The sequence below is a fragment of the Canis lupus genome, chromosome 2, assembly GCF_011100685.1.
Source record: "Canis lupus familiaris isolate Mischka breed German Shepherd chromosome 2, alternate assembly UU_Cfam_GSD_1.0, whole genome shotgun sequence".
Lineage (NCBI taxonomy): Eukaryota > Metazoa > Chordata > Mammalia > Carnivora > Canidae > Canis > Canis lupus.
The window spans coordinates 48,004,993-48,028,698 of NC_049223.1; the positions used below are offsets into that span (position 1 = coordinate 48,004,993).

Consider the following 23,706-nt stretch of genomic DNA (forward strand, 5'->3'; position numbering starts at 1 on the left):
TTATTGAATATTTTTAATCATACGAGTAGACCCTGTTTTCATTAGGTCATTTTGTGGTAGACCACTTGCCATGGTACTTTGCATGTATTAGACAATCAGCAAATTTGTTACATTATTTAAAAGTTTGAAAATGTTCACATTTTCTTTAGAGACAATGAATAAAAAGAAAAGGCAGGTGAGAAAACACCTGTCCTGTAGGCTCTTAGATCTGTGATTTTGGCAGTAGAGTACTTAACATTTCGTGAACGTGCCTGATCAGCCTCTTGGGACTTCAGAAGCTCCTGTAAAATGATTAAAACATTTCTTTGTGAAAAATGGCTGCAGAGAAAAAGCCAGTTGCTGTTACAGGTACAGGAAGTGTGGCAGCTAAGAAAGTTATGGCTCTCAGCTAGGAAAGAAATGTTTCAAATACATTGTTTTATAGAGTAGAATATAGAATTTAGTCATGGCTTGAGTTCATGTCACTTTTCCTGGAACTCTGGGTGTGGTAGCCTGTGCCAGATTGGCTGACCAAATCACAGGTAACAGTTGACAGAGAGTACTGGGGAGGTGAGGCTGTCGTGATGTGATTTGCTGAGGGAACTTGCTGATACATGAAGAAAATAAGTTCAGGGAAGGTCAGGAATTTGTACAAATCTTTGTGTATTTGTGAACTTTGAGATTTAGAAAATCTCAGAATCTGTTGGGATAGTTCAAGGATTTCCTGTAATAGAGGTTGCAGATGGGAACGTATGTTCTTCCTCACCCTTGCTCCTCCTCCTCTTCCTCTTCCTCCTCCCCCCGCCTCTTCCTTCACTCTTCACTGTACATCTTCCAGTCTCACCAGCCCTACCCCATTTGCCTGTTGTTTGTCCTCTGCGGTCTCACCCTTCTCTTGCCCTGTAGCAACCCCCTTGTACTGTTCTCTGAGTCCCCCACTCTCAGCACACTTACGGCAAATTATTTTTTTCCTAGAGGCACCCCCTGGATTAAAGGCGCCTGAAATAAATTATGGGAAACTGAGAAGGGTGGGAATGGACACTACCTTACTTTTTCTTTTCAACTCTTGTTGCACAGTAAGAGGAATATTCTTTTATTTCTAGATGTTAACTTGCTCTGTGACTTAAATCTTAATGAAAAGAGTAGAGTGATTTAAATTCTTTTGCCAGTTGATATTCATGATATTTAATAGCTCTAGAATTGTTAAAAACTAATAACATACTTTTTTTTTTTTTTTTTTTTTTAAGGTCCGTATTGAAACAGCTACAACCCTGAAGTTAAATATCCTTTAAGGAATTTAAAAATACTTCTTTGAGTTGGGGCACCTGGCTGACTCATGTGGTGGAGCATTCAATCCTTGATCTTGGGGTTCTGAGTTTGAGCCCCATGTTGGGTGTGGAGATTACTTAAAAATAAAATCTTGAAAAAAAAACAAAAACAAAATCAAAAACTTCAGGGGCACCTAGGTGGCCCAGTTGTTTAAGCATCTGCCTTTGGCTCAGGTCATGGTCCTGAGGTCCTGGAATCAAGCCTCAGACTGGGCTCCCTGCTCCACGGGTAGTCTGTCTCCCTCTCCCTTTCCCCCTGCTCCTGCTCTCTCTTTCTCTCTCTCAAATAAATAAAGTCTTTGAAAAGTAATACTTCATTGTGAAGAATTTTAGCAACACATTTAAATAATTTTTTGATAAAATTTGTTAGTTTAAAATATAGTTTTTGAATGGTTTATTATATTTGAGTTTTAGATATATTTTGTTCCAATATATTTCATACATTCTCAGTATTCCTTAACTACTCTACCTGTTGATGATTTTGAATTTAGAACAGATCAGTTTCTACCGGTAAGAATATTTATTTTTAAGATTGATAATAATTTCTGCTTATGTCCTTGGATATTAAATGTCATTTTATAACTGAAATTATATTTATCTGTTATTGATTAGAGCCAAATTTAAAAGTATATTGGATTATTTTAGAAGTAATTGTTTTTCAAGTAATTTTGATTTATTTTTGTTCTGCTTATTTTTGTTTAGCTATCTTAACTGTCTTGGAGTTGACACACTTTTCTTTTTTCACAATTATAAAGCATCTACTTTGATTTTATCTGTGTCTGTTACTTTTAATCCTCAGGTTATCCTCCATCTACTTGTTTTCATCTTTATGTCTTTATCCAGCATTGGATTATAAGTTACTTGAATAGCAGAACAGGAAGTCTTCCTCATCTTTTTATTCTTCACCTAACCCCCAGCAGTAACATGGTGTTTGACTTAATTTAATGGTGGTAGTATTTCTTCTTTATTAAGATTTATTTATTTTAGGAGTTGAGGGGAAGAAAAAGAAGGAGAGAGAATCTTAAGCTGACTCCTCACTCAGGGAGCCCAATGTGGAGCTCGATCTCAGGCATGTGGGTAGTATTGATTCTTAAGATTGGGCAGGGGGACCTGGTGGCTCAGTTGATTTAGCCTCCAGCTCTTGGTTTTCATTCCGATTGTGATCTCAGAGTGCTGAGATTGAGCCCGGTATTGGGCTCTGCCCTGAGCGTGGAGTCAGCTTATGATTCTCTCTCCATCTGCCTCTCCTCTCTCTCACTTTAAAAAAAAAAAAAGAAGACTGGGAAAGAAGGAAGCTATATGATAATAAAATGTCTATCTGTATTTCTTGTGTAGGTCATATATGGAGGTTTTTCATTAGTAAAGCAGGGTTTTTATTATGTAGGTATTTTTGGATGAAATAAGTATGTTTTAGAAATCTTAAAAGTGAACTAAATATCTGAAAGATCACATGTTTGTTTTATGTAAATATCTAGCATCCTGTGATTTGTTAATTCCTATTATAATTTTGTAATATAGGAGTTAATAGCCAGGCATAGTTAATAACCATCATCCTTTGAATAATAAATACATGTGTACAGAAATTGATATCCCTGTGCAGCATATGGTAAGGGCCACATAGAGAATTGGTATTCGAGTATAGTTATTGATACTCCTTTTGCAAGGGACTTTGCAAAACAAAACATTCTGTGATTGACAACGGGAATGTATGGAAGGCCAAAGATAAGAAAGACACTGTTAGCAGTTTAGTTAGTGGTATGAAATGTAAACACAGAGTTTAGATACAGTCTTCTGAAAACATTATTCAGTTTGTGGATGAATTAAGTTTTAAAATGGATCCATTGAGCAGTAATAAAAAAGAATCACTATTCTAAATATTGACAACTTGAACAATTTGAAATTACATAAGTAATGCTGAGATTTTGTTTGCTCATCTTTTATTTGTTGCTTTGACATTATGACTTAATTTTATTTCTTATTCCTATTTGTGAAGATACTAGTTTCTATTCTGACCCTCTTTTTTTCCCTGTTTACCTGCAGTATTTGGAAACCATGTTCACACTACTTTTTCAACTACTGCAGCAAGTTACAGAATGTGACACAAAGATGCATGTTTTGCATGTGCTTTCTTGTGTGATTGAAAGAGTCAACATACAGGTAAATTTGTTGTAAAACATTAAATGTCAGAGAAGTAAGCGTAGAGTATATGTAGAATGCATATGTAGAGTATATTTTTGCTTTATGTACATTGTTTAAATGTTAAAACACGCATTAAAATCCTTATAAACTATATGGTTCCGATTTCAGTTATAATGACATGTGTACTTGAGTTTTAAAAAAATGACTTGAGAAAATTAAAATTTTAATTTTAAAAAATAGGATCAGTAATGTAGAAGTATTAAAGCAGAATTTTATCTCTTAGTAGATCCAATTTATATTTAATAATACTTCTTAAAATTCAAGGTGTTTGAGGACATAGCCACACATGTGTCAGCAAATGCAAATATTCTCAGAGGGTGATTATTTTTACCTTCAAAATTAAATGTGTTTTGCAGTTTGGTCTACATTATGTACATGTTTAGTTTAATATAAAAATGACATGTAAGGTCTTCAGCAGTTACATTATTATTTAAATTATTCAGCTTCTCTGTCTCTCCTATTTGTGTGAAAACTTGGTAATCCAAGAAACTATCCTATAATTATCCTAGTAATTTCTCATATCCTAGTTTACCACTTCATCCTTGCTTGAAAAGTAGTGCAGTAAATCTGTGAGATATTAGGGAAAGACAACTGAGTTCATCTACACAGATTTGGAGTTTATTCCTGGGTCATATAGTGAATTCTGATACCTTGAGCTGGCAACTGATGAGAATTGCTATAATTTCTAAATAATGACAAGTTAAAAACATCTGTGCTAAGTAATTTGCATATATTTCTTACGTAATCCTGACAAAAACCTTTGGGTGAGGGTTGGAATTTATTATCTCAGTTTGAGATTTTTAAGGAATTTCTTAAAGTACATACATCTTAGTAGTATTACTGGTATTTACAGTCAACATGCAACCTCAGCAGCAGTTTTTTAAAATTCAGTTAACATATATTATTGGTTTCAGAGGTAGAGTTCATTGATTCATCAGTTGCCTCTTACATCCTGTGCTCATTACATCCCAGTGCTCATTACATCCCGTGCCCTCCTTAATGCCCATCACCCAGTTACCCCATCCCCCTACCCTCTCCCCTCCATTGAGACCCTCAGTTTGTTTCCTATGATTAAGAGTCTCTTATGGTTTGTCTCCCTTTCTCATTTTGTATTGTTTTATTTTTCCTCCCTTCCCCTATGATCCTCTGTTTTGTTTCTTAAGTTCCACATAATGAGTGAAATCAAATGATAATTGTTTTTGTCTGATTGTCTTATTTCACTTAGCATATCCCCTAGTTGAATCCATGTCATTGTAAATGGCAAGATTTCATTCTTTTTGATGGCTGAGTAGTATTCCATTATAGATACATATACTGCATCTTCTTTATCCATTCATCTGTGGATGGACATCTGGGTTTTTTCCATAGTTGGGTATTGTGGACATTGCTGTTATAAATATTGGGGTGCAGACTATATTTGTATCTTTGAGTAAATACCTAGTAGTACAGTCCCTGGGTTGTAGGGTAACTGTATTTTTGACTTTTTGAGGAACTTCCATACTGTTTTCCAGAGTGTCTATACCAGCTTGTATTCCTACTAGCAGCTAAGAGGGTTCCCCTTTCTCCACATCCTCGCCAACACTTTTTGTTTCCTTGTTTATTTTAGCCATTCTGACTAGTGTGAGGTGATATTTCATGTAGTTTTGATTGGTAGTTCCCTGTTGCATTTTTTCATGTGTCTTTTGGCCATTTATATGTCTTTGGAGAACTATCTATTGATGTCTTCTGCCCATTTCTTGACTGGATTATTTGTTCTTTGGGTGTTGAGTTTGGTAAGTTCTTTGTACAGTATGGATATTTAACCATTTATCTGATAAAATATTTGCAAAAATCTTGTCCCATTCTGTAGGTTGTCTTTTGGTTTTGTCGACTGTTTCCTTTTTCAGCTGCTCCAGTTTTGAGTCTCTGTCAGTTACTTGGAGCAGATATGGGTCTAAGTGTCCAAAAATAATACTAGCTTACAATTTTCTTAGCACTTGGGATTCTTATTACCTTATAGCATTTCATTTTGATATCGGCTTATAAAGAATTTTGAGAGATTTTGATCACAGAGATAGTTGAAATTCCTTTAAACTAATTTCAAGTGCCTGTCTCTGCTCTTTAGTTTCATTGGTCTTTAACTGTGTCCTTGTATATAAAATAATAAAGATAATTCTTTATTATCACCTAACTCACAAGACTTCTTAACTATGAAGTTATTACAAATGCGCATTATTCTTTAGATCATTATACAGATGCAATCAGTTGTTTGTTTAAAAATTGATTATAGAGGGGGATCCCTGGGTGGCTCAGTGATTTGGCGCCTGCATGGAGCCTGCTTCTCCCTCTGCCTGTCTCTCTCTCTGTTTCTCATGAATATATGAATGGAATCTTTTTAAAAAAATTAATTATAGAAACAAAGTTTGGCCACTTTTTATAATCTTATTTAGATATCATTTGGCAAATGAGAATATTAAAGATTTCTTTTTATGGAAATGAATTTTCTTACCTACATCTTCCTAAATCTCTAAATCTTTTTATCCTAGGTTGAAATTCCTCATGCTTAATAAGTGTAGAAGTACTTTTGTGCTATTATCCATATGCACCTTTCAGAACACCAATAGCCTAAGCAACTTAGGTGACTCTGTCATCAGTAAATAATGAGACATCAGTAATAATCAGTAATTGTCCAGTAGTAGTTTGTGTTTTCAGAAGTCAGGTAGGAAATGGTTATGAAAAATATTTTCAGTAGTCTGATTCTTGAACTTTCCTATGTTAACCTTTGAACAGCCCCATGATTTATATATCTTTCACCTATGCTTCATATGCTAAATTTGATTTTTGTTCATTAGGTTGTAAATAGGTTGACCCATCTTATATCAGTGAGATGACACATAGGGTTTAATTGTTAAGTTTCGAAGAAGCCATCATCTTCATACTGTAAATTATAATTATTTAAAGGTTATATTTTCTCTGCTTTTTGAAAAAGTAGTCAAAAACTTACAATTAATTATTCCATTGCAGCGATCCCAAAAATACATAGAAAAAATAAGCAATCATTGGGCTTGGGTCTCAGGCAGACAATCTCTAAACTTACGCATTTCTGAAGAAAAGGAAAAAAATTTTTTTTTTTTACAAAGGACAAAATTAAAGGGCCTGTGTGAAATATTAAATATTCTGTCTAAATTAGGTCAGGGGATCCCTGGGTGGCTCAGTGGTTTAGTGCCAGCCTTTGGCCCAGGGCGTGATCCTGGAGTCCCATGTCGGGCTTCTTGCATGGAGCCTGCTTCTTCTTCTGCCTATGTTTCTGCCTCTCTGTCTCTCTCTCTGTCTCTCATGACTAAATAAAGTCTTAAATAAATAAATAAATTAGGTCAAAATGATAAGGTGTCATTGAATATTTACTTCTTAAAATCCTCCTGTGGATGGAGCCCTTGTTAAAACACTTGTTAGGCTTTCACCTACTTGATTTTCATATTTACAGTAACGTGTTACAAAGGAAAGTAGATGCCTCCCTCCCTCTTTGTGATGAACTAACTCCTAAGACTGTGCTTCTCATAGTATCCACCCTGCATTCTTTTTTCTTTTTGAATAGAGAGGCCAAAAGATGAGTGCGTGTAGTATACTTTCTGATAGTTTAGTTTCTTTTATAAGGTTGCTATTACTTAGCCTGATGTCTAGAAAACATTCATAATTCCATGTGTTTTTTTTTTTTTTTTAGATGTTGAGCAAATAATTACTATTGGCCTACTGAAAAAACCTGTGCACTGTAATCATTTTCAGGATTGTGTATGGGCAGTATTTTTTTTTTACATATCTTTTCAGTGAAATACTCAGATGTACAGAAAAGTTGCAGTAAATCAACACCCATGTATCTTTCACCTTGTTTTCTCAGTTATTAACATACTATATTGCTGTTTTTAAAATTTGTGTGCATATAGAAATGATTGTTATTGTTAAACCATTTGAATTTTAGTTTTGAGTATCATGGCACTTTACTCCAAAATATTAGACCTCTCCTCTTCTTAACCATAACCATGATTAGATTCAGGGAACTTAATATTAACGTGGTACTGTTGTTGTTGTTGTTTTTTTAATGTAGTACTGTTATCTAATATCAAGTCCATATCAGATTTCCTCAGTTGTTGCAATGATGTATTTTTTAACCTCTTCCCTTTTAGCCTAAGGGAATGTGTTTGGCTCTTCTGTCATCTGCTAATCTGCTGCCTGTGCCCCCGTTTTTGGGGGATGTCTTTTGCAACAGTAACTGGGTGATTATTGAAATTCTGTTTTTGGGGCAGCCCCGGTGGCGCAGCGGTTTAGCGCCGCCTGCAGCCCAGGGTGTGATCCTGGAGACCCTGGATCGAGTCCCACGTCGGGCTCTCTGCATGGAGCCTGCTTCTCCCTCTGCCTGTGTCTTTGCCTCTCTCTCTCTCTGTGTCTCTATGAATACATAAATAAAATATTTAAAAAAAAAAAAGAAATTCTGTTTTTGAAGCATTTATTTTAATTTAGAACATCATAAATTCCAATGTACATCTAGATTTGGGTTGTAGCTATTTCATGACTTTCAAATGTACCTGGGTTCTTTGCTTTTAATACATACATACCTTATCTATAATAAATAGCATATGCTCCCTTTGTGCCTTTCCTTAGAGAGTGTTCCTACTTGTATATCAAAACCAAAATTGGTTTATTTTTTATGCTAGTAGAATATGCTGTTATATACCACTTATAGTTAAGTATGAATGAGTTAGGTCCTTTGAAACCTGTGGGTTTTTTTTTTTTTCATACGAATTGGTCTGCTTTTATAAACTAATTGGAGTGATCTTTTTTTTTTTAATTTTTATTTATTTATGATAGTCACACAGGGAGAGAGAGAGAGAGAGGCAGAGACATAGGCAGAGGGAGAAGCAGGCCCCATGCACCGGGCGCCCGACGTGGGATTCGATCCCGGGTCTCCAGGATCGCACCCTGGGCCAAAGGCAGGCGCTAAACTGCTGCGTCACCCAGGGATCCCAATTGGAGTGATCTTTTTTTTTTTTTTTTTTAATTTTTATTTATTTATAATAGTCACACACAGAGAGAGAGAGAGGCAGAGACACAGGCAGAGGGAGAAGCAGGCTCCATGCAGGGAGCCCGACGTGGGACTCGATCCTGGGTCTACAAGATCACGCCCTGGGCTGAAGGCAGGCACTAAACCGCTGAGCCACCCGGGCTGCCCATGATGTTTTATAAGCAAAAAAGGGAAACTCACTTTTTCTGGTTTTTAAATTTTAATCCATGGGATTGAAATAGACATTACTGAAGTCATGAAAGTCTAGTATTTCTGTTTATCATGAAACTTACTCTTGTCAGCGCAATTCCAAATACAGTAACCAAAAACTGAGACGTTGGAACACTGTCTAGCTTCAGTGTAGATCCGTTTTATTTTTTAAGAAACTCTCCATCATAGCACAGCTATGTCACGTATTTTTAAAACTGGTTAGCCTAATCCATATGATCTCAACAGTTGTATCTCTTTTTTTTTTTTTTTTAAGGTTTTCTTTATATATTCATGAGAGAGAAACAGAGAGAGAGAGAGAGAGAGAGAGAGAGGCAGAGACACAGGCAGAGGGAGAAGCAGGCTCCACCCAGGGAGCCCGATGTGAGACTCGATCCCGGGTCTCCAGGATCACACCCTGGGCCGAAGGCAGGCGCCAAACCGCTGAGCCACCCAGGCTGCCCAACAGTTGTATCTCTTAAAAAGGATTTTGTTCGATGTTTGCACTATACCTCATGTCCATTTATCATTATACTTTATCATTATACTTATGTTTTCTCATTGTAAGGGTTTGTATGTCTATCTTTGTATTCTTTCTGGTACCTTGTTCTCAGGGCTTGATTCTGGAAGATGCCATCAGATAATTGTTGAATGTATGATTAAATGCTGACTTTTTAAAACAGTGTAATTTCTTGTTAGGTAAGCTGTTTTTATTAAAAAAAGAACCAGGATATAGCAGCATTTTCTGTTAAGTTCTAGATAATTGGCTATATTATGTTGCTTTCCTATATTTTATTTCATGTAGTAAATTTGGTATTTATTTAAAATTCTTTAAAATATTTACTGTAGGGCTTTATGTCTCTCTGTAATATCTGATTTATCTTTAAAAAGATAATATGCATAAAAAAGATACATGCATAATACATTTCATCTAGTAGATATTCAATATTTCCTGCCTGGGACTTAATAGTGGTGTGTGAGTGTTCCTTGAAGGAGATTGCCTTCTTTCCTAATACAATTCTTTTGCTTCCCCTGCTTCTGTTGTGATAGATTCGACCATATGTAGGATGTCTGGTACAATATTTGCCTCTTCTTTGGAAGCAAAGTGAAGAGCACAATATGTTGAGATGTGCTATCCTGACAACACTTATTCATCTTGTTCAGGTAAGTTACTTTCCAGTTTCTTAATTTAATACTTATACATTTTTTAATTGAAGTCTGATTAACACACAATGTTAGTTTCCAGGTGTACAACATAGTGATTTGACAATCCTGTACATTACTCAGAGCTCACCACAATAAGTTTACCATTTGTCACCAAAAACTATTACTACAGTATTGTTGACTATATTCCCTATGCTGTACTTCTAATCTCTGGGACCTATTTATTTTATAAGTGGAAGTCTGTACCTTGTAATCCCTTTTTCATATTTCACTGATCCTCTTACTCACCTTGCCTCTGACAATCACCAGTTCTCTGTACTTAAGATACCAGAGTTTTTGGCCTTTTCTTTTTTCTTTCTAAAGTGTTTTTATTGTTCTCATGTGATTTATTTTAATGTAGTGAAAGGTCTCTCACTTTATGTCTTTTTTGTGTGTGTTCTAAACAATTTTAAAAACTTCTTTTTTTTTTTTTTAAAGATTTTATTTATTTATTCATGACAGATAGGGAGAGAGAGAGAGAGATAGAGGGGCAGAGACACAGGCAGAGGGAGAAGCAGGCTCCACACAGGGAGCCAGATGGCAGGACTCAATCCCGGGACTCCAGGATCACACCCTGGGTCAAAGGCAGACACTAAACCTAGCTGAGACACCCAGGGATCCCCAAAACTGCTTCTTTTTTGTTAACTTTGGTCATTTCTTTGACATCTGGAAAATACTCTCCACTTTTTAAAGATGTTTTCTTTCATTAGATGTAGTGGTCTCCCATGCTGATAAACTCATGATTTGTGTAGTCCATTGTACTTTCCATTCACTTTCCTTGGTATTCAGGGCTTTTCTGAATAAATTTACTCTCCATTTTCACTCTTTTTTTGTGTGTGATTTAATAAAAAAAATTTCCCTTTCATCACTTGGAAAGGTAGGGAACAGAAGACTTACTTTTGAGGGAAGCATTGACTATGATTTTAGGCATCTTGACTTTGAAGTATTTGGGTTAGGCATCAGGTAGAGACAAATCTAAAATTTCAGAGTGAAGAGGACTGTGTAGTTATCATTTGAACTGCTCTAGTGAATTATATTCTGATAGTGAGAAGATAGGGAAGAGCTTAATGCCAAGTCTGAGAATGTCTGGATCCAGGTATGCTTAGCTGATTTTTATTGGCTTTGCTCCAAAATATGATAGATTTTCCTATAGGGATATCTCTAAATTAGTAGTTATTATTCTGCAATTTTCTAATAACAAGTTAAAAATTAGGGAGAAAACATTTTAATATTAGTTTATAAAAAACCTTTCTCAGGCACCCTAACACTTTTTTTTTGAAATGTAAATTTTTTTCTTTCTGTAAATATTTGTGGATGAATTTTACAGTTACAAATTCCTACTCAAGGCAGTTTCAGATAGTTGAATAATGATATAAAAAATTTTTTTTAAAGATTTTTATTTATTCATGAGAGACACAGAGAGAGAGGCAGAGTCATAGGTAGAGGTAGAAGCAGGCTCCCTGCAGGAAGCCCAGTGCGGGACTTGATCCTGGAACTCTGGGACCATGCCCTGAGCCAAATGCAGACGTTCAACCACTGAGCCACCCAGGTGTCCCACAAAATTTTTTTTAAAGCACTTTCTCTTTTAATAACTGTCTCGTGTAGCATCTCTTACTATCTACCATTTAATTCTTATAATCTTCTGTGAAGGTAATGTCCCTTTTACAGATGAGGATACAAAGGCTAAGAAAAGGTTACTGACTACCCTAAGATTGGTTTCATAAGTAACAGAACTATAGTGTTCCCACATCTTTTGTATTATATCTCTGCCGAATGTGTTTTTAGACTCAGTTTGAGAGTTTTATGAGGGAGGTATGAAAAAGGAAAACAGCATCTCTGGTCTCCTTAGGCAGTGTCCTGTCAGGAAAGTCTTAGGAACCCAGAGTAACTTGTAGGGGAATGTTTGGAGTATTTAGGGCCGTTTCCTTTAGATCGGGGGGTAGGGTTCCAGCCAAGTCGTCATTTACCCTTCTTGGAGAAAGCATGCAAAGTTCAATGTTAAAGTTGAGACTAGCTTAAAAATGTGTTTTTCAGTCATTTGAGAAGATCATACTATGGGTATTGTTAAGCTTCATTTCGTAGAAAACACTGCCATCTTTGGGCTTTTAAATCCTAACAGGGAGATATTAGTGTACTTACATGTTTCTGTTTTCATTTCATAAGTTCTGGGAACCCAGACTAATAGTCTCTGACTAAAAAGATTATCTATTGATCCTTGCTTTTGTTACTATTATTATTTTTTAGCCTATGAAAAATTTGAAGCGTATACAGAAAAGGGAAGAACAATATAATTAGCCCTTAGGTAACCATCACCCAACTTCAAGAACCATCAGCATTTTGTCTATCTAAATTTAAGGCACTAAAACTGATTGAGAGGGTTGAAAATGAATGGGAAACTTACTGTAAATTTTTCCTTAAGGATGTAATCTACCTGGGTTGTTTTGTAAGGAATGATCCATGTTTTTGAGGTCTTTCCTCAATAAAAGATCTTTCAGTTTTCCGCCTCTGTTTCAGTTCTCTGTTTTTATATGGTATCTCTGCTTTGACTACCTAGTGTCTCTGTCTTGAGAGCATTTGCTTTTACTTTACCAGAGGATCTTATAGGGCCAGCAGTTTGCTTGTGGACTTGCATGAGATCTTGCCATCAAGCTGCTTTATGAACACTTACTAGAGGCCCTCTTAGTTTTAATACCTGACCTTTAACTTCCGCCTTCCCCGAGTACATGGTGCTACCAATTTTTGATTCTTTGGGAGTTTCTGTAACATAAATCGGGTTGCTTCTTGCAGTTATTTTACTGCTGGCTTCAAGCTTTGGTTTTACTTGATTTTCCGAGTTTGCTAAAGTCAGTTACCACTTGTCTTTTCAGCTTTTATCTTTTCTTATGCTATCTTTGTAATTCTTTCACCAGTTTTTGACAGAGAACAGTCATAAATACACACGTTAGAGCTGTCATCTTCCTCCAGATGTTTACATACTCCATTGTTTGGTATAGCTGGACCATAGCTTGGGTATAGGGACCTGGTCAGGAATACCAAAAGAAAATCTCCTGAAGTTCAGAACAAGGAGTGTTATTGTTATTTTTATTTTATTTTATTTTATTTTAATTTAATTTTATTTTATTATTTTATTTATTTTTATTTATTTTTTATTTATTTTTGGAAAGGTAATCAGGGTGCCTTTGGGGGCATTGTTTGGGATGGAGTAAAACTAAGGTCAAGGAAAGTAGTTGGCAGACTTTCTGTTAACCATTGAAGAGATGATACAGATCTGAAGTAAAAGCCATAGAAAGAAGGGAAAAGACCTGAAATATTAAGACATCTTAGAGAAAATGAATGATTATTTAGATGTTGATTGAGTAGGAAGAAAAACCCAGGATGTGGTTGAGATACCACTTATCACTAAGTAGATGGTGGTTCAAGTCACTTGAGTTTGGAAATGCAGGGGGAGGAACCAGTTTTAGGAAGACAATGAGTTGGTTCAGTCGTCATCCTAAGAGTCTAAGCAGGCTTCTGGGTAGTGATGACCTGTAGTTATTCACTGTGTCTGGAGTTCAGAGATTGGGGGTTGGAGATAGTTGATTTGGACATTTTCAGCATGCACATGGCCTAGGAGAAGATAGTCAAAAACAGTATGTTGGGAAATGCCAAGATTTAGGGGGTATTATTCTTTTTTACCCTTAACCTAAAAAAATAATAAGTATAAATTCACAGGCTATTACAAAGATAGTACAGAGTACCCTTGACCTCATTTTCCCTTTTGTCTTATGTAATTATAGTACAGTATGATTTCTACCCCTTGAAGCATTTCTGATAATTTTAGTAAGTGATGAATTTATTTTTGAGCTTTTATAGTATTGTAGACAATGTCCTATTGTGAATTATTTCATAGTGTTGCAGACAATATCTTGTAGTTAAAACTGTGGGCCAAGAGAATGTTCGAATTTATTTAAAGCTGAGTATCTGGGATTGGACACATTCTTTAGGCCATTAGACTACTAAGGTCTATGTTTTTGGGCTTTGACCGAGAGAGTCTGAAATGTTTAGCAGCTGCTTCCTTTTGTTTTTGTACAGCTGTCATCTTGTGCTTGTTGGATGTGCACTAAAATGATGAATTCTAATTTTCCTAGGGAGTTTTAAATCTATTTGATAATCAAAATGAACTTGACTGGTTTATCTTAATGTTGTTTTTTTTTGTTGTTGTTCCATCAAAGATTGAAGTATAGTGACTGAAATTAAATTTTAAAATCTAATATACTACTTTGTTAATTGTGACATTTTAATAATTCTCTTCCTTTAAAAAATATCTTTAATGAAGTCTTTCCACTGATTTTTATTTACAGGAAGGGCCAAACTTATTTAAGGATAAACTTTATGTATTTGCACTGAGATAGCTACCCCTACCTGATAAAGATTAAATCAGTATATATGTGACATTGGAAGATAAATATGTGTATATTTTGTTGCACTGTAATTTACCATAAACTATATTGATACTTGAATTATTTCCTAAATTGGTGTTTGATACTTTTTTTGGTTTCCTTTCTGTGTTTATCAGAGATTATTAAGGATTAGAAATGGACTTTTTATCCATTTCGTTTTCTTTCAGAGTGCTTAGTGTGCTTCCCTGAGTCAACCTCTAAAGACAGTAATTAGGCAAACAAGAATTTAGGTAAAACCCCCTCTTCTTCCTCTGTCTGTGTTCTTGGGCCATTAATATTAGCAACAATTGTTCATTTATTTATTTATTTTTTTAAAAAAGATTTTATTTATTCATGGGAGACACAGAGAGAGAGAGAGGCAGAGACACAGGCAGAGGGAGAAGCAGGCTCCATGCAGGGAGCCCCATGTGGGACTCGATCCTGGGTCTCCAGGATCACGCCCTCGGCTGAAGGCAGTGCTAAACCGCTGAGCCACTTGGGCTGCCCACAATTGTTCATTTAAAAAAAAAGAAAAAGCTTACAAAACCAAAGAAAGAATCTCTTCTTTTACCGTCTTCCAGCATCCTTTTCCCCTTCCCATATTTAAAGAGTGCTGATTTTTTCTGTATGCTCCCAAAAAACATTTTTATGGATATACTTCATATGCATGTAGGTAGATATTTTTAAAAAATTCTTGGGTATTGTGCAGTTGTTATTCACATACTTTTGTACCCTTTAAATCCAGTTAGTAATTATTTTCGAGATTGTTTTCACTCCATGCCTAATTCTTTTTCATTGACTACTCAGTATTCTAGAATATGAATGTACTGTGATAGTTATTTTACTGATGAACATTTTGATTGGGTTCATACAGAGATGACTTATAGAGTTTAATATAGCAGTATTAGTACTTCTTAAGTAGTCAGAGAGGGAAAAATATTTATATATGGAATCTCTTAAAACGAACAGATGTTTATAGCCTTGGTATATATGGTTTTATTACCATTAGGCAATTGAATGGTATTTTTTTGCTACTTGCTGTTCAATTGTAAATGAACTAACCTTGTTTTAGTAGTGCTATAGTTAGGACCATCCCAGAAAATCTGATGATTTATTTTTTAAAAGTTCCTTTTAGCACTTTTTTATATGATAGGTTATTTTTTGGTGGGGGTGGGATTTTAGAGTGTCTTATGTTAAGTTTTATTTATACTTCCCATAGGGATTAGGAGCAGACAGCAAGAACCTGTACCCTTTCCTGCTCCCAGTTATTCAACTGAGTACAGATGTTTCCCAGCCTCCACATGTTTATCTTCTGGAAGATGGTTTAGAATTATGGTAAGAGGAAAAATTTGATACCCTGGATTTTTTTTTTTCCCCAGCCTTCCGTACTTTCATGCCAGTAAAGCAGAGGTCATGTAACAGGGCTTACAAACTCAGCATTTGATAACAAAAACATAAAATCACATTTCCTGAACTGGGTAACATAATAGCTCCATCTCTTCTTGGCAGTTGTCACTCAGTGTAGGCTCATAGAAGTCAAAGTTAAAAGCGGAAATTTTGGTAACAACTTGGCTGCATTTAATATTTGGGAATTTGAAATGTAAAATGGGGAGGGCCCAATAAATTTTCAGACTTAAAGTTGACTTAAAACTTGCAGCCTGTTAAATGGAATATTTTGCTGGGTGGCGGGTGTTGAGTTTTTCTGCCTCTTACTACTTTCCCTTGTATGTACCGAGATACTATACCTCAGCCCAAATGCTGAGGTTACTTAGTTTTGACTTGACTAATTATTTTACCAAGTGAATAATATGTTATGTTGAAAAGGAAAAAGGAAAACCTCTGTTTCTCAGGTAGCTCCACGCCACAGACCTGTATTCACTGACCACAACGTAAGGAACTGCGCTAGAAAATAGAAAATCCTTTTGCTTTACTAAGCTTATTTTACAGATAGCAGCAATTTTCTGCAGGTCCAAGTGTAAGAGAGGAAAGGCTTAAACATTGTAATATATAAACTATTAAAAGAAAAAAGAAAATCACAGAAATTAACCAGAGAAAAAATGAACATTTCTGGTTTCCTTTCCTCCCCCCTCTTCCTCCCTCCCTTCCTTCCTGTCTTAGTATTTTCTTAGATGTTTAGGAATGAACTTTTTTATTTTTATTTTTAGACATCGTCTTTGATGCAAATTAAAAATTAATGATCTGTAGCAGAATACTACATGAACAATTTTTTTTTTTTTTTTTTTTTAATTTTTATTTATTTATGATAGTCACACACACAGAGAGAGAGAGAGGCAGAGACATAGGCAGAGGGAGAAGCAGGCTCCACGCACTGGGAGCCCGATGTGGGATTCGATCCCGGGTCTTCAGGATCGCGCCCTGGGCCAAAGGCAGGCGCCAAACCGCTGCGCCACCCAGGGATCCCTACATGAACAATTTTAAAACAGGTAGATAATTCTCAGGTTGGGTTTCTCATTTTCTGGGTTATGTTGTTTGAACTTTAATGACTTTGGATGGTTCAGTTGCAAATTAGCATGTGGAAAACTTTCATATTCATATATTTGTACAGGATGGATTACTGTAGATCAGATGTTGGCATACTTTTTCTATAAAGGAGCAGACAATAAATACTTTTGGCTTTCCAGGCTGTGTGATCTCTTATAACTATTCACCTCTGCTGTTATAGTGCCAGAACAGTCATAGCATGTAAGATGGTGTGCTCCAGTAAAAAAACATCATTTGCAGAAATAGAGTGTAGGTAGAATTTGACCCATTAGCCATAGTTTCCCAATCCCTACTCTAGATTACAAATTAAAACATTAGTCTCTGGCATACTTTTATAAACATGTAGATAATCTATGATGTTAATTATTAGAAAAACTAAAAACATTAGCTATAGTAATGAGATAGATTCAGATACTTGAGTGTATTAGTATATATTTATTAGTAGATTTAGTATATTAAGTTTATTAAAGGTCTATACATTTTTTAAGGATTACACGAACAGATAATAAAAGTACTTGCTCTATTAATAGTAATCTCTTTTTTTTTCCCTCAGCCTTTAGTTATATATAAACAAAATGAAATCATTAGAATACTTGTTTTCTTTATTTTGTTTTTTTTTTTTTTTTTTTGGTTTTGGATTTTGTTTTGCTTTGGTCAAATTGCTTAATAGCTAAGATTCTTTACATTGAACTAGGGTACACATTCTTCATATATTTTTCTTAATGAGTTAGAACTCATCTTTAGAATTAGATATAGGTGCCAATCCCAGTTATTATACCACTGTGTTAGGTGTGCAGTCATTGTCTGTGAGACAATGTTTTCTTATCTATAAAATGAAGTACAATTCCTACTTCACGTGGTTTTTGTGAGTATAAGATAATGTTTGTAAAGTGGTTAGCCCTTTGTATATGACGCTGAAAGTCTAAGAATCATTGAGGTTGCCTACGAAGGAAAGGGCAGGTATGGAACATTCTGCTACTAGCAGAATCCTGCGGAACATAAAACATTCCAAGGTCACATGAAAGATGGCAGAGAAGAGCTGTCTATTGATAGAAGAGGAAAATCAAGCCAAGAGAGGAGAAGAGCTGTCTAGTGATAGAAGAGGAAAATCAAGCCAAGAGAGGAGACTATTTCCTGAGGAAGAGAGTGATTAGCTATGTCACATGTTGCTGATTGCCCTTGTCAGTAGTACAAAGAAGGGAATTTGGCCACATGGAGATGGTATGAGAAGTTTCAGTAATATAGTAAGAATAAGAATTGAAATGATTTAAGTACAAACTGTGAGCAGTGACAACTTCGGGAGCACTTACTATGAAGAGGAATGTAGAAATGGGGCAACAGTTGACTGGTGTGGGGGAGTGCAAGGTCTCGAGGGATGGATGAAGCTCAGGAGTGACATAATTGGAGGCAAGAAGGGACAGGATTTAGTGTATGTAGGGTTAAAAAAAATTTTTTTTAAAGATTTTATTTATTTATTTATGTGACACAGAGAGAGAGAGAGGCAGAGACATAGGCAGAGAGAGGAGCAGGCTCCATGCAGGGAGCCTGATGTGGGACTCGATCCTGGGACTCCAGGATTACACCCTGGGGCAAAAGCAGGCTCCTAACTCTGAGCCACCCAGATGTCCCATTTTTTTTTTTTTCTAATAGCATTGGGAATACTTAATTCATTTTAACTGGAGGAGGAAGATGGATTTTTGTTTTATAGTAGGATAAGACAGGTGTTCAATCAAATGGATTGTTTTCTCACCTCAAAGTGAAACAGTCATCAGCATAGTGTTCTTGGTTAGAGTCGAAGTTTGTATAAGATACAAGGGATTTATGGAGAAAAAGATGTAAAATAGTTATTTTGGAGAATGGGAGTTTGAACTTATTAGGGATAATCAGTAGCAAGAGATGTTTGTGGTCCTATATATGAGGTGAAACTCTTCAGACTGATTATGTGGCTTTTTTCCCCTTCATATTTTCCCCTCTCTTGATCCAATGTGCTAGAGATTTGTCAATGTTACTAGTCTCTTAAAGAACCAACCTTTAGTTTTGATTCTTTTTGTTGTAGTCTTGCTTCCTATTAATATCTGCTCTTATATTTTTCATTTCTTCTCCCTACTTCAAGTTTTTGTTAATTGACCTACCTTGTGAGATTTAGCTCACAATTTTTATTCTTTTTATTCTTTTTATTCTTCTTTCCTAATATAAACATGTAATACTCTAAAATATTTTTAAACCGAATTTGAAAACCTGTATGAACAAACTTTGTGTTTTTTGGGGTTGTTTTTAAAGGAAGTAATATAAAGTAATAGATACTGGTCAACTTTAAGCATCAGCTATATACCATTAATTGTAATATGCTCTTCATCATTAAGAAAACAAACAAACTGATTTGATTGCTTTTGGCCCTCCATTTAGGAGATTAGACTCTTAAAAACGAAACCAAAAGCCTTTATCTTTAAAAAACTGACTTCCTGGAATAAATTTTTCCTGCTAGGGTGAATTTTACTTTTAACATGTCATACGAATCTATTTTCTGGTATTTTATCAGATTTTATATTTTCCTTTAATTATAAATGAGTTGGATCGATAGTTCATATTGTGTATTATTGTCTGATTTCATATCAGTGTCATGTTTGTTTTACCAATTTACTCATGTTTAAGAGCTATTTTTTTCATACTGGAATGATCTCTACAATATAGTAGCTATTTGGATGATTTGAAAATTTAGTAATAAAGGGAACTGAAAATAGATTCATAGAAGTAGCTGAGGAGTCATTCAATTTGGTAATATTCCTAGGCTGTTTCTTAGTTGTTCATTTATACAAACTTCTTTGGGTTTTGATTTTTCATGTCTGTTAATTTTGGTACTTAATACCTTAAGATACTAATTTATATACTTTTATATATTTATTTATAAGTATATTTATATTTATATACTTATAAATAAGTATATAAACATATGTAAGTATATAAATTTTATAAATAAGTATATAAATATACTTATATATACTCACTATTTCTATTTGCAGTTTTTTGTTTTACCTCTTTTTAAAAAAAGTGCACTTATTAGATATTTTTGTTAATGTGAAAGAAGTACATGTTAGATTTTTATGAGTTCTGTGTTTCTGTCCTTTTATTGCTTTATTTCTATTTCAGATTTTTTACTTCCTACACTTAGCTGGGTATACTTTCTTAAAGCTCTTTTAAAAAGAAGGTTAATTACCTTTTTTGGTGCTAAAACATTTAAAGCTATGAATTTGTCTTGGATTCTGACTGCCTATTTCCCTTAAGTCCTGATAAATAATGTTCTGTTTTTTATTTTGGTGGTAGCTTATGGATTTTTGTCTTCTTTGACTCAGTCTCATTTTTTGCTGATACTAAAATATATGATTCAGGTTTGGATTTATTGCATTCTAAACATAACTCAGCACTTGTTCAATTTTTAAAAAATTAATAGGAAATTTAATGATTATAGACTTTGTTTTTGTAGCATATTCACATCAATAGTAATGATGATATCAAAGATGAAGACTTTATTCTAACTAGTAGGTTGTATAGTTCAAATCAATGTTTTACTTTTTAATCTTGACACTTATTTATTAAAATACCCATCTAGTTTCCTTTGTGTTAGTGTCCCTATTTATTTCTAGCATTCTTAATCTGTAACTTTTAAAAGATACTGTTTACTGCACAAAATTTTGGTATTTTTGTATATTGTTTAAAAGATTTAGTAAATATGGTATTTAAAATATTTTCATGAAGCATCCTGTGATGTATGCATGATTAACTTTACACCTTTTATCTACTTTGTATGTAAATTTTATATATTAATATTGTCATATGGTTTATTTTATTTAGGTTAGACTTAACTGTCTTTGTTTATTGTTTATATTTTAGTTTTTCTGTTTGAAATTTAGTTGTGTCTCCTCTACAGAGCAAATTTTTATATTTTGTATTTTAACTTAACCAAAGATGTTTTACCTCAAAAGAATTTTCATGCTTTTAAAAACATTTATTTGTTGGATTGATATACCTGTCTTTTTACTTGATGCTCTGTTTCCTATACTTTTTGTGGAAGGGTGACAGTAATATTTACATTTCTCTAGTTAAAGATATTGGTACGTATAACTTTGTCTAATTATTCTTTGGAATAGTAATTTGTCTCTTTACTCTCCTGTAGTGCTTTGACTTTGTCTCTCTTCCTTTCTAAATCTTCATTTATTTAGTCTGGAGTTATATGCCATGTCATTTTATCTTTAAGTACTTTAAACTTTTCAAGACTTTTTTCCTTTTTTAAATAGTGTGGCTTATATTGTGGGAACCAGCATAGGCAGTGAGAGTGACAATGACCTGAATGGTCTTTTTACTAAGGTAATGACATGGGAGGTAAAAATTCATATGGAATCTTAATTTGGATCCAATGACAGTTTGAAAGATCTTCTGAGATTTAGAATATGCCCATCAATTTTTTTCTCACTGAAATATGACTGGATTGTGGGTGTTTTTTTTTTTTTTTTATTTTTACTTCATTGTTATTTTAAAGGTGAATAGGATAAAATTTTAAAAATCTTTTGTTTTATTCTTTATAAATGGAATCAAATCTTGTTCCTTGTTCCGAGTAAAGTGTCCAAAAATATCATTGCTTTTGTGGGAGGCACATTCTTCATTTTGGAGGTGGTTGGTTTCTTCTGTGCCCCTCTTCCTATTCCCATTTTTGGCATTTAAAGTTTGTGAAATACTTCATAGAAAATAATAGGAAAGTCATATTACTGGTAGCTATTTATAACTTACATAAAAGGAAAATCCATTTCTTGTACCCTCATTAAGAAATGGGATAGTAAGAATGTCTTTGAAGCCCATGGAGTGACATGTTTGTTGAATTCTTCTGTTTTCAGTTCAGGGATGACCCACTGTACCAATTTTTTTGTTTTCATTCTTTTGATTTTCTTTCTTGTATTTTAATGTATTTAAAATTACGTGCGTGTATGTGTGTCTCTAAACAATATATTTTACTTCATATAAATTTTATAGTATGTGTTTAACTTGCTTATTTATTTACTTTTTGCTCCCTGTTCTAAGATTCCTATATATTGATGAGTTTAAGGATGTGAATGTGACAATTCATTTACTCCTATACCATTTTGGTTGATGTTCAAATAATGCAACTGAACATTTTATACATGACCATGTATGCCTATGAAACCTTATTCACTAGGTCATTGGTATGTGTACATGTACATATTTCACATTTCCAGATAATTACTTTCCAAGTGATGATGCAGTGTCCTCCTGCCAGCAGCGTGCAAGAGTTCTCACTGTTCTATAGCTTTGCCAAAACCTATTATGTCAGATTTGGGAAGTTTTGCTAATTTGTTAGGGGTAAAATTGTACCTTGCTTTGCTTATAACTTATTTTATTTTTTTATTACTAGTTCAGTTCAGTATCTTTTTATATTTTTTATGGTCAGGTTTATTGATAATTTTTGGATGGATCCTCTTTGGAATGTTTCTTCATATGCTGTCCTCATTTGTCTCTTATTAACCTCTTGTGTATATTCCTTTGGGTACTGTTCCCTTTTCAGTTATATGCACTGGAAACAATCTTCTCCCAGTATGTGTCTTACGTTTTGACTTTTGAGGCATCTTTTGGTGCACGGTGATTGTTAACTTTAACCTACTCATGTTTATCTCTTTTTCTTTACTCTTTCTTTAACTAAAGCTATAAATATCTTCTGATATGTTACGCTTCTCATATAAATACTGGAATTAATTTCTGTATTTCGTGTGAGATAGAGGCTCAGTAGCTCACCACCAGTGATTGAATTATCCAGCCTTTTCTTAACCTCGGAGCTGGCTTTGTCATAAATGAGCAGGTCTGTTTCTTGTGCTATTCTGTTTGATATTAATTACATTTATTTTATAGTAAGTCATAAAAGATGATAAAAGAAGTGTTGTCCCCCCCGCCCACTCCCCATATGTTTTGTTTTCTTGACAAATACCTTGTTTATTCTTGTTTCTTGACAAATACCTTGTTTATTTGCCTTCCAAATCACTTTAGAAGTCAACTTTCCTAATTCCTAAGGAAAAGCCTTTGGGCATTTGAAGTTTTATTGATTCTGCAGAACAATTAATTAATTGATTGATTGATTTAGATTTTATTTATTTATTCATGACAGAGAGAGAGAGAGAGAGACAGGCAGAGGGAGAAGCAGGCCCTGCGCAGGGAGCCTGACGTGGGACCCGATCCCGGGTCTCCAGGATCATACCCTGGGCCAAAGGCGGCACTAAACTGCTGGGCCACCAGGGCTGCCCAAAACAATTTAGAGAGAATTGACATGTTTATTATGCTGGATTTTTGTTATCATTGACTCTTATAATGAGATCTATTTAAGTCTTAAGTATTTGTTTTGATGTATAGAAATTGAGTTGATTTTTATAGTGTATTAATATATTCAGCAGCCTTGTTAAAGTCTCTTAATGATTAAAGTACTTTATTATGAATTCTTCCTCTCTTTTCTATCAGTCATATCTTCTGTGAATAAAGACTTTAACTTTTTCTTCTCACCCTTGTGTCTTCTGTTACTTTATTTGGCATATCATGTGAGGAGCTCTCCATACATAGACTCAATAGATGTGAAGGTAGACAAGGTAAAAAATAGAGGATATTTTTTGAGGTCTAATTCTGTGTTTTCAGAGAATTATTTCAAATGTCATCATTGGGTGTGATTTCTACAAGTATTTGATAGGAACTTTCTTACCAGAATAAGAATTTACTTTCTGTTTTTAACAAGATAAGAGTTTTGATAATGAATGTTAGATTTTTGGTTAGGATCCCCTCCCATTCT

General features: G+C 34.5%; 1 protein-coding gene across 3 annotated transcripts in view; it reads left to right on the forward strand.

The window, feature by feature from the left end:
• Positions 1-23,706, forward strand: part of IPO11 (importin 11) — a 200,996-nt gene that overhangs the window by 77,279 nt on the left and 100,011 nt on the right. For all 3 annotated transcript variants that reach the window (XR_005355599.1, XM_038530704.1, XM_038530703.1), the window contains exons 17-21: positions 1,227-1,260; positions 1,777-1,817; positions 3,348-3,464; positions 9,799-9,912; positions 15,589-15,704. Coding sequence is in view for 2 of the 3 variants with exons in the window: in XM_038530704.1 (XP_038386632.1) it covers positions 1,227-1,260; positions 1,777-1,817; positions 3,348-3,464; positions 9,799-9,912; positions 15,589-15,704 (422 nt within the window). In the remaining variant the exon portion in view is untranslated. The remainder of the gene's footprint in view (positions 1-1,226; positions 1,261-1,776; positions 1,818-3,347; positions 3,465-9,798; positions 9,913-15,588; positions 15,705-23,706) is intronic.